Source organism: Oncorhynchus clarkii, chromosome 23 (assembly GCF_045791955.1).
Source record: "Oncorhynchus clarkii lewisi isolate Uvic-CL-2024 chromosome 23, UVic_Ocla_1.0, whole genome shotgun sequence".
NCBI lineage: Eukaryota > Metazoa > Chordata > Actinopteri > Salmoniformes > Salmonidae > Oncorhynchus > Oncorhynchus clarkii.
Window position 1 is genome coordinate 53,972,121 of NC_092169.1, and position 20,412 is coordinate 53,992,532.

Genomic DNA, 20,412 nt, shown 5'->3' on the forward strand with positions numbered 1-20,412 from the left:
TTTTCTCCTATCAGTGAGCTTTATCCAGAAGGGCTTTCCTCCTATCAGTGATCTTTATCCAGAAGGGCTTTCCTCCTATCAGTGATCTTTATCCAGAAGGGTTATGCTTTCCTCCTATCAGTGATCTTTATCCAGAAGGGCTTTCCTCCTATCAGTGATCTTTATCCAGACAGGTGAGGTTTTCCTCCTATCAGTGATATTTATCCAGAAGGGCTTTCCCAAAATGTCCATTTGTTTTCATGAAATAGCTCAACGTAAATACACCGACTGCATTCTCTTTCACTTTTATTGAATGATACCAGAACAGCGTTGATCACATTCAATCACTTTCATTCTAACAGAAACAACATGTCAAAGCACCACCCATCCAAGGCTCGGCCCGATACAACACATCCAAGTTCAGTCTCTGTCAAGGAGTTAAGCACATAGTCACACGTATTGTATGTGTGGAGGCTAGAAGTACAAGGTTGAGGGATGATATAAATATGATGTTTGCTCAGCTTTGTCTTGCTGGCCAGGAATGGGAACACCCACCTCAAGTGAAAATAAATATATATAAAATATAAAGGAAGAATTAAGAGGAGGAGACTGAGGGACGATCTGTGATGTTGACAGATATCCCCATGAACAATCCTGACTTGAAATAAAAATATGCCTCCCTCAGAATCAAGACAAAAACATATTTTTTAACATTCTGAATATGGAACAGAGCAAGATGTCGTCCTTACTTGGATGAGTGTCAATATGCTCTAGGAAATTGCAATCCTCTTCTTCACACAAAAGCAACACATTTTTTTATTGTGTCAGTTGAACATTTTTCAAACTAAAAAGTAGGTAACAGCTGATGTACGGTGCTAATTGTAGAACATATCGTTGTTGTTCAACTGTGTGGAAGGTTGAAGGTTTAACGTAGAGGTAAAGTCAGACTGGAACGTCTTCATTTCTTTCTGTTTCCTCCGCCAGACAGAATCATCACCATCCTCATGAAGATGTTCAGAGTGTCCATGTAGATCCCCATGCACCTACAAGACAGGAGAACACCACAGAGCACCAACCGTCAGCTTCATATATCACTATACAAGACAGGAGAACACCACAGAGCACCAACCGTCAGCTTCATATATCACTATACAAGACAGGAGAACACCACAGAGCACCAACCGTCAGCTTCATATATCACTATACAAGACAGGATAACACCACAGAGCACCAACCGTCAGCTTCATATCACTATACAAGACAGGATAACACCACAGAGCACCAACCGTCAGCTTCATATCACTATACAAGACAGGATAACGCCACAGAGCACCAACCGTCAGCTTCATATATCACTATACAAGACAGGATAACACCACAGAGCACCAACCGTCAGCTTCATATATCACTATACAAGACAGGATAACGCCACAGAGCACCAACCGTCAGCTTCATATATCACTATACAAGACAGGATAACACCACAGAGCACCAACCGTCAGCTTCATATCACTATACAAGACAGGATAACGCCACAGAGCACCAACCGTCAGCTTCATATATCACTATACAAGACAGGATAAACACCACAGAGCACCAACCGTCAGCTTCATATCACTATACAAGACAGGATAACGCCACAGAGCACCAACCGTCAGCTTCATATATCACTATACAAGACAGGATAACACCACAGAGCACCAACCGTCAGCTTCATATCACTATACAAGACAGGATAACGCCACAGAGCACCAACCGTCAGCTTCATATATCACTATACAAGACAGGAGAACACCACAGAGCACCAACCGTCAGCTTCATATATCACTCACTATACAAGACAGGATAACACCACAGAGCACCAACCGTCAGCTTCATATATCACTATACAAGACAGGATAACACCACAGAGCACCAACCGTCAGTTTTATATCACTATACAAGACAGGATAACACCACTAGGCCAGTATTCTACTGTATAGTAGGCCAGAATTATACTGTATCAATGGTATTATACAGTATCATACTGCATCATAGTGGTACTGACAGTATTATACTGCATCACAGTGGTACTGACAGTATTATACTGCATCACAGTGGTATTATACAGTATTATACTGCATCATAGTGGTACTGACAGTATTATACTGCATCACAGTGGTACTGACAGTATTATACTGCATCACAGTGGTATTATACAGTATTATACTGCATCATAGTGGTACTGACAGTATTATACTGCATCACAGTGGTTTTAGACAGTATTATACTGCATCACAGTGGTACTAGACAGTATTATACTGCATCACAGTGGTACTGACAGTATTATACTGCATCACAGTGGTATTAGACAGTATTATACTGCATCACAGTGGTATTAGACAGTATTATACTGCATCACAGTGGTATTAGACAGTATTATACTGCATCACAGTGGTATTGACAGTATTATACTGCATCATAGTGGTACTGACAGTATTATACTGCATCATAGTGGTATTAGACAGTATTATACTGCATCATAGTGGTACTGACAGTATTATACTGCATCATAGTGGTACTAGACAGTATTATACTGCATCACAGTGGTTTTAGACAGTATTATACTGCATCACAGTGGTATTATACAGTATTATACTGCATCACAGTGGTATTAGACAGTATTATACTGCATCACAGTGGTATTATACAGTATTATACTGCATCACAGTGGTATTATACAGTATTATACTGCATCACAGTGGTATTATACAGTATTATACTGCATCACAGTGGTATTATACAGTATTATACTGCATCACAGTGGTATTAGACAGTATTATACTGCATCACAGTGGTACTAGACAGTATTATACTGCATCACAGTGGTACTGACAGTATTATACTGCATCACAGTAGTATTATACAGTATTATACTGCATCACAGTGGTATTAGACAGTATTATACTGCATCACAGTGGTACTGACAGTATTATACTGCATCACAGTGGTATTAGACAGTATTATACTGCATCACAGTGGTACTGACAGTATTATACTGCATCACAGTAGTATTATACAGTATTATACTGCATCACAGTGGTACTGACAGTATTATACTGCATCACAGTGGTACTGACAGTATTATACTGCATCACAGTGGTATTAGACAGTATTATACTGCATCACAGTGGTATTATACAGTATTATACTGCATCATAGTGGTACTGACAGTATTATACTGCATCACAGTGGTATTAGACAGTATTATACTGCATCACTGTGGTACTGACAGTATTATACTGCATCATAGTGGTACTGACAGTATTATACTGCATCACAGTGGTATTAGACAGTATTATACTGCATCACAGTGGTATTAGACAGTATTATACTGCATCACAGTGGTACTGACAGTATTATACTGCATCACAGTGGTACTGACAGTATTATACTGCATCATAGTGGTACTGACAGTATTATACTGCATCATAGTGGTACTGACAGTATTATACTGCATCATAGTGGTACTGACAGTATTATACTGCATCACAGTGGTACTGACAGTATTACACTGCATCACAGTGGTATTAGACAGTATTATACTGCATCATAGTGGTACTGACAGTATTATACTGCATCACAGTGGTACTGACAGTATTATACTGCATCACAGTGGTATTAGACAGTATTATACTGCATCACAGTGGTACTGACAGTATTATACTGCATCATAGTGGTACTGACAGTATTATACTGCATCACAGTGGTACTGACAGTATTACACTGCATCACAGTGGTATTAGACAGTATTATACTGCATCATAGTGGTACTGACAGTATTATACTGCATCACAGTGGTACTGACAGTATTATACTGCATCACAGTGGTATTAGACAGTATTATACTGCATCACAGTGGTATTATACAGTATTATACTGCATCACAGTGGTATTGACAGTATTATACTGCATCACAGTGGTACTGACAGTATTATACTGCATCATAGTGGTACTGACAGTATTATACTGCATCACAGTGGTATTAGACAGTATTATACTGCATCACTGTGGTATTAGACAGTATTATACTGCATCACAGTGGTATTATACAGTATTATACTGCATCACAGTGGTACTGACAGTATTATACTGCATCATAGTGGTACTGACAGTATTATACTGCATCACAGTGGTATTAGACAGTATTATACTGCATCACAGTGGTATTAGACAGTATTATACTGCATCACAGTGGTATTAGACAGTATTATACTGCATCACAGTGGTACTGACAGTATTATACTGCATCACAGTGGTATTAGACAGTATTATACTGCATCACAGTGGTATTATACAGTATTATACTGCATCACAGTGGTACTGACAGTATTATACTGCATCACAGTGGTACTAGACAGTATTATACTGCATCACAGTGGTATTAGACAGTATTATACTGCATCACAGTGGTATTATACAGTATTATACTGCATCACCGTGGTATTATACAGTATTATACTGCATCACAGTGGTACTGACAGTATTATACTGCATCATAGTGGTACTGACAGTATTATACTGCATCACAGTGGTATTAGACAGTATTATACTGCATCACAGTGGTATTATACAGTATTATACTGCATCACAGTGGTACTGACAGTATTATACTGCATCACAGTGGTACTGACAGTATTATACTGCATCACAGTGGTATTAGACAGTATTATACTGCATCACAGTGGTATTATACAGTATTATACTGCATCACAGTGGTATTAGACAGTATTATACTGCATCACAGTGGTATTATACAGTATTATACTGCATCACAGTGGTATTATACAGTATTATACTGCATCACAGTGGTATTAGACAGTATTATACTGCATCACAGTGGTATTATACAGTATTATACTGCATCACAGTGGTATTAGACAGTATTATACTGCATCACAGTGGTATTAGACAGTATTATACTGCATCATAGTGGTACTGACAGTATTATACTGCATCACAGTGGTATTAGACAGTATTATACTGCATCATAGTGGTACTGACAGTATTATACTGCATCACAGTGGTACTGACAGTATTACACTGCATCACAGTGGTATTAGACAGTATTATACTGCATCATAGTGGTACTGACAGTATTATACTGCATCACAGTGGTACTGACAGTATTATACTGCATCACAGTGGTATTAGACAGTATTATACTGCATCACAGTGGTACTGACAGTATTATACTGCATCACAGTGGTATTATACAGTATTATACTGCATCACAGTGGTACTGACAGTATTATACTGCATCACAGTGGTACTGACAGTATTATACTGCATCACAGTGGTACTGACAGTATTATACTGTATCACAGTGGTACTGACATTATTATACTGCATCACTGTGGTACTGACAGTATTATACTGCATCACAGTGGTACTGACCGTATTATACTGCATCACAGTGGTACTGACCGCATTCTACTGCATCACAGTGGTGCTGACCGCATTCTACTGCATCACAGTGGTACTGACCGTATTCTACTGCATCACAGTGGTACTGACCGTATTCTACTGCATCACAGTGGTACTGACCGTATTCTACTGCATCACAGTGGTACTGACCGTATTCTACTGCATCACAGTGGTACTGACCGTATTCTACTGCATCACAGTGGTACTGACAGTATTATACTGCATCATAGTGGTACTGACAGTATTATACTGCATCATAGTGGTACTGACAGTATTATACTGCACCATAATGGTACTGACAGTATTATACTGCATCATAGTGGTACTGACAGTATTATACTGCATCATAGTGGTATTATACAGTATTATACTGCATCATAGTGGTACTGACAGTATTATACTGCATCATAGTGGTACTGACAGTATTATACTGCACCATAATGGTACTGACAGTATTATACTGCATCATAGTGGTATTCTACACTGAACAAAAATATAAAAACGCAACATGGAACCATTTCAAAGATTTTACTGAGTTACAGTTCATGAGGAAAATCAGTCAATTGAAATAAATGCATTAGGTCCTAATCTATGGATTTCACCTGACTGGGAATACAGATATGCATCTGTAGGTCACAGATACCTTTAAAAAACAAAGGTAGGTGCGTGGATCATAAAACCAGTCAGTATCTGGTGTGACATTTGCCTCATGCAGCGTGACACATCTCCTTCGCATAGAGTTGATCAGGATGTTGATTGTGGCCTGTGGAATGTTGTCCCACTCTTCTTCAATGGATGTGCGAAGTTCCTGGATATTGGCGGGAACTGGAACAAGCTTTCGTACACGTCGATCCAGAGCATCCCAAACATGCTCAATGGTTGACATGTCTAGTGAGTATGCAGGCCATGGTAGAATGGGAATTTTCAGCTTCCAGGAATTGCGTACAGATGTAACATGGGTCCATGCATTATCATGCTGAAACATGAGGTGATGCTGGCGGATGAATGGCACGACAATGTGCCATCAATAAAGCGCAATTGTGTTGGTTGTCCATAGCTTATGCCAACACATACCACACAACCCCACTGCCACCATGGGGCACTCTGTTCACAATGCTGGCATCAGCAAACCGCTCACCCACTCGACACCATACATGCTGCCTGCCATCTGCCCGGGTGTTGAAACCGTGATTCATCCGTGAAGAGCACATTTCTCCAGCGTACCAGTGGCCACTGAAGTGAGCATTTTGCACTCTGAAGTCAGTTATGATGCCGAACTGCAGTCAGGTCAAGACCCTGGTGAGGACAACGAGCACACAGATGAGCTTCCCAGAGATGGTTTCTGACAGTTTGTGCAGAAATTCTTTGGTTGTGCAAACCCCCAGTTTCATCAGCTGCCCAGGTGGCTGGTCTCAGACGATCCCACAGGTGAAGAAGCCGGATGTAGAGGTCCTGGGCTGGCGTGGTGACACGTGGTCTCCGGTTGGACGTACTGTCAACGACATTGGAGGTGGCTTATGGCAGAGAAATGAACATTCAATTATCTGGCCAAAGCTCGAATGTACATTACTGCAGTCACTATGCTAATTGCAAACTCCCTCAAAACTTGAGACATCTGTGTCATTGTGTCGTGTGACAAAACTGCACATTTTAGAGGCCTTTTATTGTCCCCAGCACAAGGTTCACATGTGTAATGATCAAGCTGTTTAATCAGCTTATTGATATGCCACACCTGTCAGGTGGATGGATTATCTTGGAAAAGGAGAAATGCTCACTAACAGGGATGTAAACAAATTTGTGCACAAAATTAGAGAGTAATAAGCTTTTTGTACATATGGAATATGTTGGGGCTCTTCTGTTCCAGCTCATGAAACAAAGGACCAACACTTTACATGTTGCGTTTATATTTCTGTTCAGAATATATATATATATCAAAGCAGGACAAAGAAATAAAACAATAACGGGATGAATGGACTAGTTCTCTTCATATCTGTTTAAACAGTAAGGGACAGAACTGGACTAGTTGACTATCTGTTTAAACAGTAAGGAACAGAACTGGACTAGTTGACTATCTGTTTAAACAGTAAGGAACAGAACTGGACTAGTTGACTATCTGTTTAAACAGTAAGGAACAGAACTGGACTAGTTGACTATCTGTTTAAACAGTAAGGAACAGAACTGGACTAGTTGACTATCTGTTTAAACAGTAAGGAACAGAACTGGACTAGTTGACTATCTGTTTAAACAGTAAGGAACAGAACTGGACTAGTTGACTATCTGTTTAAACAGTAAGGTTCAGAACTGGACTAGTTGACTATCTGTTTAAACAGTAAGGTTCAGAACTGGACTAGTTGACTATCTGTTTAAACAGTAAGGTACAGAACTGGACTAGTTCTCTTCATATCTGTTTAAACAGTAAGGTTCAGAACTGGACTAGTTGACTATCTGTTTAAACAGTAAGGTTCAGAACTGGACTAGTTCTCTTCATATCTGTTTAAACAGTAAGGTTCAGAACTGGACTAGTTGACTATCTGTTTAAACAGTAAGGAACAGAACTGGACTAGTTGACTATCTGTTTAAACAGTAAGGTTCAGAACTGGACTAGTTCTCTTCATATCTGTTTAAACAGTAAGGTTCAGAACTGGACTAGTTGACTATCTGTTTAAACAGTAAGGAACAGAACTGGACTAGTTGACTATCTGTTTAAACAGTAAGGTACAGAACTGGACTAGTTGACTATCTGTTTAAACAGTAAGGTTCAGAACTGGACTAGTTCTCTTCATATCTGTTTAAACAGTAATGTACAGAACTGGACTAGTTGACTATCTGTTTAAACAGTAAGGTACAGAACTGGACTAGTTGACTATCTGTTTAAACAGTAAGGAACAGAACTGGACTAGTTGACTATCTGTTTCAACAGTAAGGAACAGAACTGGACTAGTTGACTATCTGTTTCAACAGTAAGGAACAGAACTGGACTAGTTGACTATCTGTTTCAACAGTAAGGAACAGAACTGGACTAGTTGACTATCTGTTTAAACAGTAAGGTTCATAAATGGACTAGTTGACTATCTGTTTAAACAGTAAGGAACAGAACTGGACTAGTTGACTATCTGTTTAAACAGTAAGGTTCAGAACTGGACTAGTTGACTATCTGTTTAAACAGTAAGGGACAGAACTGGACTAGTTGACTATCTGTTTAAACAGTAAGGAACAGAACTGGACTAGTTGACTGTCTGTTTAAACAGTAAGGAACAGAACTGGACTAGTTGACTATCTGTTTAAACAGTAAGGGACAGAACTGGACTAGTTGACTATCTGTTTAAACAGTAAGGGACAGAACTGGACTAGATATCTTCATATCTGTTTAAACAGTAAGGAACAGAAATCAGACAGCAGGACAGATTACTCTGCAGACGTCACTTACGAGTTGATGGGGTCGTATTTCTGCATCCCGTACATGGGGTACGTCTCCGCCCTCTTGATGACCTTCTGGGTGTCGTAGAGCAGGAACATGCTGAAGAGGACCAGACCTCCGTAGATAGCGATGGAGTAGAGGCCTGCTCCCATCGCTGAGGTAGGGGGCAGGAACATTGAGCCTGGGGACAGAGAGAGTGGAGAGGACATTATATTAACACCATGTCCTCAAGCTCAATTAATAACCGAGGGGAAATTATGTGTCAAGGGTGTTAGTCACCAGAGAGCCAGATCCTAAATAATGCTGTTTGACAGAAGAAACTCCAGCACACTGGTATCTTGAATAATCCACTAACAATTTACTGGGTTTGATGAAACAAAAGGCTACGGTTCAACGGACTTCAATGATGTCTGTCTACCATGTTGTTTTCCATTGATGTCTGTCTACCATGTTGTTTTTCATTGATGTCCGTCTACCATGTTGTTTTCCATTGATGTCTGTCTACCATGTTGTTTTCCATTGATGTCCGTCTACCATGTTGTTTTTCATTGATGTCTGTCTACCATGTTGTTTTTCATTGATGTCTGTCTACCATGTTGTTTTTTGTTGATGTCTGTCTACCATGTTGTTTTCCGTTGATGTCTGTCTACCATGTTGTTTTTTGTTGATGTCTGTCTACCATGTTGTTTTTCATTGATGTCTGTCTACCATGTTGTTTTTTGTTGATGTCTGTCTACCATGTTGTTTTTTGTTGATGTCTGTCTACCATGTTGTTTTCCGTTGATGTCTGTCTACCATGTTGTTTTTTGTTGATGTCTGTCTACCATGTTGTTTTTCATTGATGTCTGTCTACCATGTTGTTTTTTGTTGATGTCTGTCTACCATGTTGTTTTTCGTTGATGTCTGTCTACCATGTTGTTTTTCGTTGATGTCTGTCTACCATGTTGTTTTTTGTTGATGTCTGTCTACCATGTTATTTTATTTTCCATTGATGTCCGTCTACCATGTTATTGATCTAAAGATACTAACCGATAGAGACCACTGAAACCCACTGCCAGGGTTATTGATCTAAAGATACTAACCGATAGAGACCACTGAAACCAACAGCCAGGGTTATTGATCTAAAGATACTAACCGATAGAGACCACTGAAACCAACAGCCAGGGTTATTGATCTAAAGATACTAACCGATAGAGACCACTGAAACCCACTGCCAGGGTTATTGATCTAAAGATACTAACCGATAGAGACCACTGAAACCCACATCCAGGGTTATTGATCTAAAGATACTAACCGATAGAGACCACTGAAACCAACAGCCAGGGTTATTGATCTAAAGATACTAACCGATAGAGACCACTGAAACCCACATCCAGGGTTATTGACCTAAAGATACAAACCGATAGAGGAGGTGGAGAACACTGAAACCCACATCCAGGGTTATTGATCTAAAGATACTAACCGATAGAGGAGGTGGAGACCACTGAAACCTAGGACCAGGGTTATTGATCTAAAGATACTAACTGTTAGAGGAGGTAGAGACCACTGAAACCCACAGCCAAGGTCATTGATCTAAAGATACTAACCGATAGAGAACACTGAAACCCACTGCCAGGGTCATTGATCTAAAGATACTAACCGATGGAGGAGGCGAAGACGACTCCGAAGCCCACCGCCAGGGGTCCTCCCATGTTGAGGAACTTCTCACTGGGGGCACACATGGCCACGGTGGACAGACCCCCCACTATGCCCGCTGTGTACCAGGCTGCCCTCATCATCAGGGGCCCACCTAGCAGAGTCATGGGGGCTATGACCGCTCCCATCACACCTGGAAACACAGGGACAAATGGATGGATTTAATTATTAGGTTAGTTTAAAAAAAAGGGACCATGTACGTACATCAAACATGAAAAAGCACCAGATTTTTAGCTACACAGCTATTTATCATCTGAGGTCCAAATAAAGAGGTTTTATATATATAACAAGATGTTCTACTTAAAGAAAACAGATCTGGTATTTAACAGTCTTCTCAGAATATTCTCACAGGCACAGCACCGGTGTCAGTAAGTACTAGAAAACCCTGTTTCATTCAAGGCGACTGCTGCTGCATAGTGAGGGTATTCTGAACCTTTATAGTACTGCCCTCTAGTGGCGAAAACAAGCAAGTGGGACGTTTCAATTGACAAATGCTTGGTAAAATGAGAAGGTGAAGCAGTCCAACACCTGCATGTAGCATCCAGGCTAGATGTTTGGCTCCTGGGCTCTGGTCATAAGAGATAGATCTGACCAGCATGCCTGCTCCAATCATGGCTGCAAAGGTAGCTCCAATAGCCTGGTGGAAAAAAATGACAAATGTCTGTATTATTTGAACAACAAAAAAATACCCACAGTGGCTATTGAAAAGTGTCTCGAAATCATAAACAATGGTTTGAAAATCAGCACCAGACGTATCAACACAAAACAATGAGGTTAGGTGGGCCCTCAAACCACTACATTCCTTTTTAAGGGTTAATAACATTCAGTGGATGCAGATATACTTTTAGTCATTAGTCACTGGCCCAGCGGCAATAGTCATGGTAAAAACTAATATTTCCTTGAAGGTAAAACTCAGCGATATGACGTAGATGCAGAAAGTCAACAGCACAGTGGGTCAATTCCCACAACAACTAAAAGCGTTGAGTGGCTACCCTGCCGTCTTGGTCCCGTGGCTAATCTGCCGTCTTGGTCCCGTGGCTACCCTGCCGTCTTGGTCCCGTGGCTACCCTGCCGTCTTGGTCCCGTGGCTACCCTGCCGTCTTGGTCCCGTGGCTACCCTGCCGTCTTGGTCCCGTGGCTACCCTGCTATAACAGCTTCCCTGCTGTCTTGGTCCCGTGGCTGCCCTGCTGTCTTGGTCCCGTGGCTACCCTGCTGTCTTGGTCCCGTGGCTACCCTGCTGTCTTGGTCCCGTGGCTACCCTGCTGTCTTGGTCCCGTGGCTACCCTGCTGTCTTGGTCCCGTGGCTACCCTGCTGTCTTGGTCCCGTGGCTACCCTGCTGTCTTGGTCCCGTGGCTACCCTGCTGTCTTGGTCCCGTGGCTAACCTGCTGTCTTGGTCCCGTGGCTAACCTGCTGTAACAGCTTCCCTGCTGTCTTGGTCCCGTGGCTGCCCTGCTGTCTTGGTCCCGTGGCTGCCCTGCGGTCTTGGTCCCGTGGCTACCCTGCGGTCTTGGTCCCGTGGCTACCCTGCTGTTCTGGTCCCGTGGCTACCCTGCTGTTCTGGTCCCGTGGCTACCCTGCTGTTCTGGTCCCGTGGCTACCCTGCTGTTCTGGTCCCGTGGCTACCCTGCTGTTCTGGTCCCGTGGCTACCCTGCTGTCTTGGTCCCGTGGCTACCCTGCTGTCTTGGTCCCGTGGCTACCCTGCTGTCTTGGTCCCGTGGCTACCCTGCTGTCTTGGTCCCGTGGCTACCCTGCTGTCTTGGTCCCGTGGCTACCCTGCTGTCTTGGTCCCGTGGCTACCCTGCTGTCTTGGTCCCGTGGCTACCCTGCTGTCTTGGTCCCGTGGCTACCCTGCTGTCTTGGTCCCGTGGCTACCCTGCTGTCTTGGTCCCGTGGCTACCCTGCTGTCTTGGTCCCGTGGCTACCCTGCTGTCTTGGTCCCGTGGCTACCCTGCTGTCTTGGTCCCGTGGCTACCCTGCTGTCTTGGTCCCGTGGCTACCCTGCTGTCTTGATCCCGTGGCTACCCCGCTGTCTTGGTCCCGTGGCTGCCCCGCTGTCTTGGTCCCGTGGCTACCCTGCTGTCTTGGTCCCGTGGCTACCCTGCTATAACAGCTTCCCTGCTGTCTTGGTCCCGTGGCTGCCCTGCTGTCTTGGTCCCGTGGCTACCCTGCTGTCTTGGTCCCGTGGCTACCCTGCTGTCTTGGTCCCGTGGCTACCCTGCTGTCTTGGTCCCGTGGCTACCCTGCTGTCTTGGTCCCGTGGCTACCCTGCTATCTTGGTCCCGTGGCTAACCTGCTGTCTTGGTCCCGTGGCTACCCTGCTGTAACAGCTTCCCTGCTGTCTTGGTCCCGTGGCTGCCCTGCTGTTTTGGTCCCGTGGCTGCCCTGCGGTCTTGGTCCCGTGGCTACCCTGCGGTCTTGGTCCCGTGGCTACCCTGCGGTCTTGGTCCCGTGGCTAACCTGCCGTCTTGGTCCCGTGGCTAACCTGCCGTCTTGGTCCCGTGGCTAACCTGCCGTCTTGGTCCCGTGGCTAACCTGCCGTCTTGGTCCCGTGGCTAACCTGCCGTCTTGGTCCCGTGGCTAACCTGCCGTCTTGGTCCCGTGGCTAACCTGCCGTCTTGGTCCCGTGGCTACCCTGCCGTCTTGGTCCCGTGGCTACCCTGCCGTCTTGGTCCCGTGGCTACCCTGCCGTCTTGGTCCCGTGGCTACCCTGCCGTCTTGGTCCCGTGGCTACAGTGCCGTCTTGGTCCCGTGGCTACAGTGCCGTCTTGGTCCCGTGGCTACCCTGCCGTCTTGGTCCCGTGGCTACCCTGCCGTCTTGGTCCCGTGGCTACCCTGCCGTCTTGGTCCCGTGGCTACCCTGCCGTCTTGGTCCCGTGGCTACCCTGCCGTCTTGGTCCCGTGGCTAACCTGCCGTTTTGGTCCCGTGGCTAACCTGCCGTTTTGGTCCCGTGGCTAACCTGCCGTTTTGGTCCCGTGGCTAACCTGCCGTTTTGGTCCCGTGGCTAACCTGCTGTTTTGGTCCCGTGGCTAACCTGCTGTTTTGGTCCCGTGGCTAACCTGCAGTTCTGGTCCCGTGGCTACCCTGCTGTTCTGGTCCCGTGGCTACCCTGCTGTTCTTGTCCCGTGGCTACCCTGCTGTTCTGGTCCCGTGGCTACCCTGCTGTCTTGGTCCCGTGGCTACCCTGCTGTCTTGGTCCCGTGGCTACCCTGCTGTCTTGGTCCCGTGGCTACCCTGCTGTCTTGGTCCCGTGGCTACCCTGCTGTCTTGGTCCCGTGGCTACCCTGCTGTCTTGGTCCCGTGGCTACCCTGCTGTCTTGGTCCCGTGGCTACCCTGCTGTCTTGGTCCCGTGGCTACCCTGCTGTCTTGGTCCCGTGGCTACCCTGCTGTCTTGGTCCCGTGGCTACCCTGCTGTCTTGGTCCCGTGGCTACCCTGCTGTCTTGGTCCCGTGGCTACCCTGCTGTCTTGGTCCCGTGGCTACCCTGCTGTCTTGGTCCCGTGGCTACCCTGCTGTCTTGGTCCCGTGGCTACCCTGCTGTCTTGGTCCCGTGGCTACCCTGCTGTCTTGGTCCCGTGGCTACCCTGCTGTTTTGGTCCCGTGGCTACCCTGCTGTTTTGGTCCCGTGGCTACCCTGCTGTTTTGGTCCCGTGGCTACCCTGCTGTTTTGGTCCCGTGGCTACCCTGCTGTTTTGGTCCCGTGGCTACCCTGCTGTTTTGGTCCCGTGGCTACCCTGCTGTTTTGGTCCCGTGGCTACCCTGCTATAACAGCTTCCCTGCTGTGTTGGTTCCTTGACTACCCTGCTGTTTTGGTTCCTTGGCTACCCTGTTGTTTTGGTCCTGTGGCTACCCTGCTGTTTTAGTCCCGTGGCTACCCTGCTGTTTTAGTCCCGTGGCTACCCTGCTGTTTTGGTCCCGTGGCTACCCTGCTGTTTTGGTCCCTTGGCTACCCTGCTGTTTTGGTCCCTTGGCTACCCGGCTGTAACAGCTACCCTGCTGTCTTGGTCCCGTGGCTACCCTGCTGTTTTGGTTCCGTGGCTACCCTGTTGTTTTGGTCCCGTGGCTACCCTGCTGTAACAGCGTAAAACTAAATCTATGCAAAAGGCAGATCTTTGTGTAACTGTGTGAGAGTGAAGTCTTGCATCTCGCTCATCTTAATATCTGTGGTGCTGCTCGTGACAACGTCATTTAGCTGAATCCACCATATAAAAACAAGCTGTCTTGACTGGTTAAATCCTGGAGAAATAATACAATGTGAATTACCAGCCAGGATCCTCTCATCATGACACCCATGAGGGCTGGGGTCCTGCTGACGGCTACAGCCGACAGAGCTGTCATCCCCACACTGCCTGCAAAGTACATGTAGGTCGAGTGGATCCTGTCCTTCACGTACTGGGGCCAGATTCTGGGGCAGGAGACACAGGGAAAATGAACATTTACAGAGGACAGCACGTTGATATCAGAGGTCGACCGATTCATCCGAAAGGCCGATTAATTAGGGCTGATTTCTAGTTTTCATAACAATCGGTAATCTGCATTTTTGGACACCGATCAAGGCCGATTACATTGCACTCCACGAGGAGACTGCGAGGCAGGCTGACTACCTGTTATGTGAGTGCAACAAGGAGCCAAGGTAAGGTACTAGTTAGCATTAAACGTATCTTATAAAAAACAATCAATCTTAACATAACTAGTTAACTACATTACTAGTTGATCTAGCTTGTCCTGCGTTGCATATAATCAATGCGGTGCCTGTTAATTTATCATTGAATCATAGCCTCCTTCGCCAAACGGGTGATTTAACTTCACTAGGGTAGGGGGCAGCATTCAGAATTTTGGATGAAAAGCGTGCCCAAATAAAACTGCCTGCTACTCAGGCCTAGAAGCTAGGATATAGAAAACACTAACGTTTCCAAAACTGTTAAAATAATGTCTGTGAGTATAACAGAACTGATATGGCAGGCAAAAAACTAAGGAAGTACTATTATTTTCAAAATCTGTTTTTCCATTGAAAGCCTATCCACCATACAAAGACTTTAGGACTCAGTTCACGATCTCTATGGCTTCTTCTATATGTGGCCAGTCTTTAGGCATTGTTTCAGGATTTTACTCCGAAAAATGGAGGGAGATACAGCACTTTCAATGAGTGGACAGTGGACATTTACAGACATGAGCCAAGCGTGTGATCGGGAGCGCGCCTTTGTTTCTCCTTTTCTATTGACGAAGCTTTTGTCCAGTTGAAATATTATTGATTATTTATGACAAGAACAACCTGAGGATTGATTTTAAACATCGTTTGACATGTTTCTACTAAGTTTTATTGTATTTTTTTTACTTTTCGTCTTGATGTTGAGAGCTCGCTTTGTGCCTTTGGATTACTGAACTAAACACACCTACAAAACTGAGGTTTTTGGACATAACGATTAACTTTATCGAAAAAAACACATTTATTGTGTAACATGAAGTCCTGTGACTGCCATCTGATGAAGATCAAAGGTTAGTGATTAATTTAATCGCTATTTCTGACTTTTGTGAGCCCTCTCCTTGGCTGGAAAATGCCTGTATGGTTTTCTGTGACTAGGCGCTGACCTAACATAATCGCATGGTGTGCTTTCTCCGTAAAGCCTTTTTGAAATCGGACACAGTCGTTGAATTTACAACAAGTTTATCTTTAAAATTGTGTAAAATACTTGTATGTTTGAGGAATTTTAATTATGGGATCTCAGTTGTTTTGAATTTGGCGCCCTGCAATTTCACTTGCTGTTGTCGAGGTGGGACGCTACCATCCCACTGGTACCAGACAGGTTAACAAGCGCATTCGCGAAAAAAGGCCTGTCGTTGCACCAGTGTGTACCGAACCATAAACATCAACGCCTTTCTTAAAATCAATACACAAGTATATATTTTTAAACCTGCATATGTAGTTAATATTGCCTGCTAACATGATTTTCTTTTAACTAGGGAAATTGTGTCACTTCTTGCGTTCTGTGCAACAGAGTCAGGGTATATGCAGCAGTTTGGGCCGCCTGGCTCGTTGCGAACTGTGCGAAGACTATTTCTTCCTAACAAAGACAGCCAACTTCGCCAAAGGGGGAATGATTTAACAAAAGCGCATTGTGAAAAAGCACAATCGTACCCAACTATAAAGTCAATACACAGAAGTATATTTTATTAAACCTGCATATTTAGTTAAAAGAAATTCAGGTTAGCAGGCAACATTAAACTAGGGAAATAGTGTCACTTCTCTTGCGTTCATTGCACGCAGAGTCAGGGTATATGCCGCAGTTTGGGCCGCCTGCCTCGTTTCAAACTAATTTGCCAGAATTTTACGTAATTATGACAACATTGAAGGTTGTGCAATGTAACAGCAATATTTAGACTTATGGATGCCACCCGTTAGATAAAATATGGAACGGTTCCGTATTTCACTGAAAGAATAAACATTTTGTTTTTCAAAATTATAGTTTCCGGATTTTACCATATTAATGACCTAAGGCTTGAATTTCTGGGTGTTATTATATTATAATTAAGTCTATGATTTGATAGAGCAGTCTGACTGAGCGGTGGTAGGCAGCAGCAGGCTCGTAAGCATTCATTCAAACAGCACTTTCGTGCGTTTGCCAGCAGCTCTTCGCAATGCTTCAAGCATTGCGCTGTTTATGACTTCAAGCCTATCAACTCCCGAGGTTGGCAATACTAAAGTACCTATTAGAACATCCAATAGTCAAAGGTATATGAAATACAAATGGTAGAGAGAGAAATAGTCCTATAATAACTACAACCTAAAATTTCTTACCTGGGAATATTGAAGACTCATGTTAAAAGGAACCACCAGCTTTCATATGTTCTCATGTTCTCAGCAAGGAACTGAAACGTTAGCTTTCTTACATGGCACATATTGCACTTTTACTTTCTTCTCCAACACTTTGTTTTTACATTATTTAAAATTGAACATGTTTCATTATTTATTTGAAACTAAATAGATTTTATTGATGTATTATATTAAGTTAAAATAAGTGTTCATTGTTCATTCAGTATTGTTGTAATTGTCATTATTACAAATACATATATATAAAAAAAATATAAAAAATAATCATTTTATTTAAAAAAAAAGAATTAAAATAAATAAAAATAAATACATTTTTTTAAAATCGGCAATGGCGGTTTTTGGTTGTCCAATAATCGGTATCGTTGTTGAAATATCATAATCGGTCGACCTCTAGTTGATAGACATGCACAATAGGCACCCTGTTCCCAACATAGGGCACTATACTCAACCAGGAATCATTAGGGCTCTGAGTGCACTCTGTAGGGAATAGGGTGCCATTTGGGACACAGATAAAGTAACACTTTCCTTTGAGTTGTGGTGAAACCTATGGAACTACACAGAAATAGCTGCAGTAATAACAATGACACAAGCACTTGATACCGGTTGAATTGTTAAACCACAGTACCTTCATGGGACAACACATGTACAACACACACACTACTAGTACAACACCACACACTACCATGGGATAACACCAGTACAACACACACACTACCATGGGATTACACCAGTACAACACACACACACACACTACCATGGGACAACACCAGCACAACACACACTACCAAGGGACAACACCAGTACAACACACACACACACACACACACACACTACCATGGGACAACACTAGTACAACACACACACTACCATGGGACAACACCAGTACAACACACACTACCATGGGACAACACCAGCACAACACACTACCAAGGGACAACACCAGTACAACACACACACACACACACTACCATGGGACAACACTAGTACAACACACACACTACCATGGGATAACACCAGTACAACACACACTACCATGGGATAACACTAGTACAACACACACACTACCATGGGATAACACCAGTACAACACACACTACCATGGGATAACACCAGTACAACACACACTAACATGGGATAACACCAGTACAACACACACTACCATGGGATAACACCAGTACAACACACACTACCATGGGATAACACTAGTACAACACACACTACTAGTACAACACACACTACCATGGGACAACACCAGTACAACACACACTACTAGTACAACACACACTACTATGGGACAACACCAGTACAACACACACTACTAGTACAACACACACTACTATGGGACAACACCAGTACAACACACACTACCATGGGACAACACTAGTACAACACACACACACTACCATGGGACAACACTAGTACAACACACACACTACCATAGGATAACACCAGTACAACACACACTACCATGGGACAACACCAGTACAACACACACTAATAGTACAACACACACACTACCATGGGACAACACCAGTACAACACACACTACTAGTACAACACACACACTACCATGGGACAACACTAGTACAACACACACACACACTACCATGGGACAACACTAGTACAACACACACACACTACCATGGGACAACACTAGTACAACACACACACTACCATGGGATAACACCAGTACAACACACACTACCATGGGACAACACTAGTACAACACACAATACCATGGGACAACACTAGTACAACACACACTACCATGGGACAACACTAGTACAACACACACTACCATGGGACAACACTAGTACAACACACACACTACCATGGGACAACACCAGTACAACACCACACACTACCATGGGACAACACTAGTACAACACCACACACACACTACCATGGGACAACACCAGTACAACACCACACACACACTACCATGGGACAACACCAGTACAACACCACACACACACTACCATGGGACAACACTAGTACAACACCACGGGACAACACCAGTACAACACACACTACCATGGGACAACACCAGTACAACACACACTACTAGTACAACACACACACTACCATGGGACAACACCAGTACAACACACACTACTAGTACAACACACACACTACCATGGGACAACACTAGTACAACACACACACACTACCATGGGACAACACTAGTACAACACACACACACTACCATGGGACAACACTAGTACAACACACACACTACCATGGGACAACACTAGTACAACACACACTACCATGGGACAACACTAGTACAACACACACTACCATGGGACAACACTAGTACAACACACACACACTACCATGGGACAACACTAGTACAACACCACACACACACTACCATGGGACAACACCAGTACAACACCACACACACACACTACCATGGGACAACACCAGTACAACACCACACACACACTACCATGGGACAACACTAGTACAACATCACGGGACAACACCAGTACAACACACACACTACCATGGGACAACACTAGTACAACACACACTACCATGGGATAATACCAGTACAACACACACTACCATGGGACAACACTAGTACAACACACACTACCATGGGATAATACCAGTACAACACACACTACCATGGGATAATACCAGTACAACACACACTACCATGGGACAACACTAGTACAACACACACTACCATGGGATAATACCAGTACAACACACACTTTTTTATTTATTTTATTTCACCTTTATTTAACCAGGTAGGCTAGTTGAGAACAAGTTCTCATTTGCAACTGCGACCTGGCCAAGATAAGGCATAGCAGTGTGAACAGACAACACAGAGTTACACATGGGATAATACCAGTACAACACACACTACCATGGGATAATACCAGTACAACACACACTACCATGGGACAACACCAGTACAACACCACACACACACTACCATGGGACAACACCAGTACAACACCACACACACACTACCATGGGACAACACTAGTACAACACACACTACCATGGGAC

The 20,412-nt window shown here is 43.9% G+C and overlaps 1 protein-coding gene across 3 annotated transcripts in view; it reads right to left on the reverse strand.

Annotated features, from left to right (window-relative positions):
* Positions 1-268: 268 nt before the first annotated feature.
* Positions 269-20,412, reverse strand: part of LOC139382039 (growth hormone-inducible transmembrane protein-like) — a 35,275-nt gene continuing 15,131 nt past the window's right edge. For all 3 annotated transcript variants that reach the window (XM_071125976.1, XM_071125977.1, XM_071125978.1), the window contains exons 5-9: positions 14,824-14,965; positions 11,087-11,195; positions 10,503-10,691; positions 8,873-9,044; positions 269-1,022 (exon numbers count right to left, since the gene is read on the reverse strand). In XM_071125976.1, the coding sequence (XP_070982077.1) occupies positions 938-1,022; positions 8,873-9,044; positions 10,503-10,691; positions 11,087-11,195; positions 14,824-14,965 (697 nt within the window). In that variant the 3' untranslated portion in view covers positions 269-937. The remainder of the gene's footprint in view (positions 1,023-8,872; positions 9,045-10,502; positions 10,692-11,086; positions 11,196-14,823; positions 14,966-20,412) is intronic.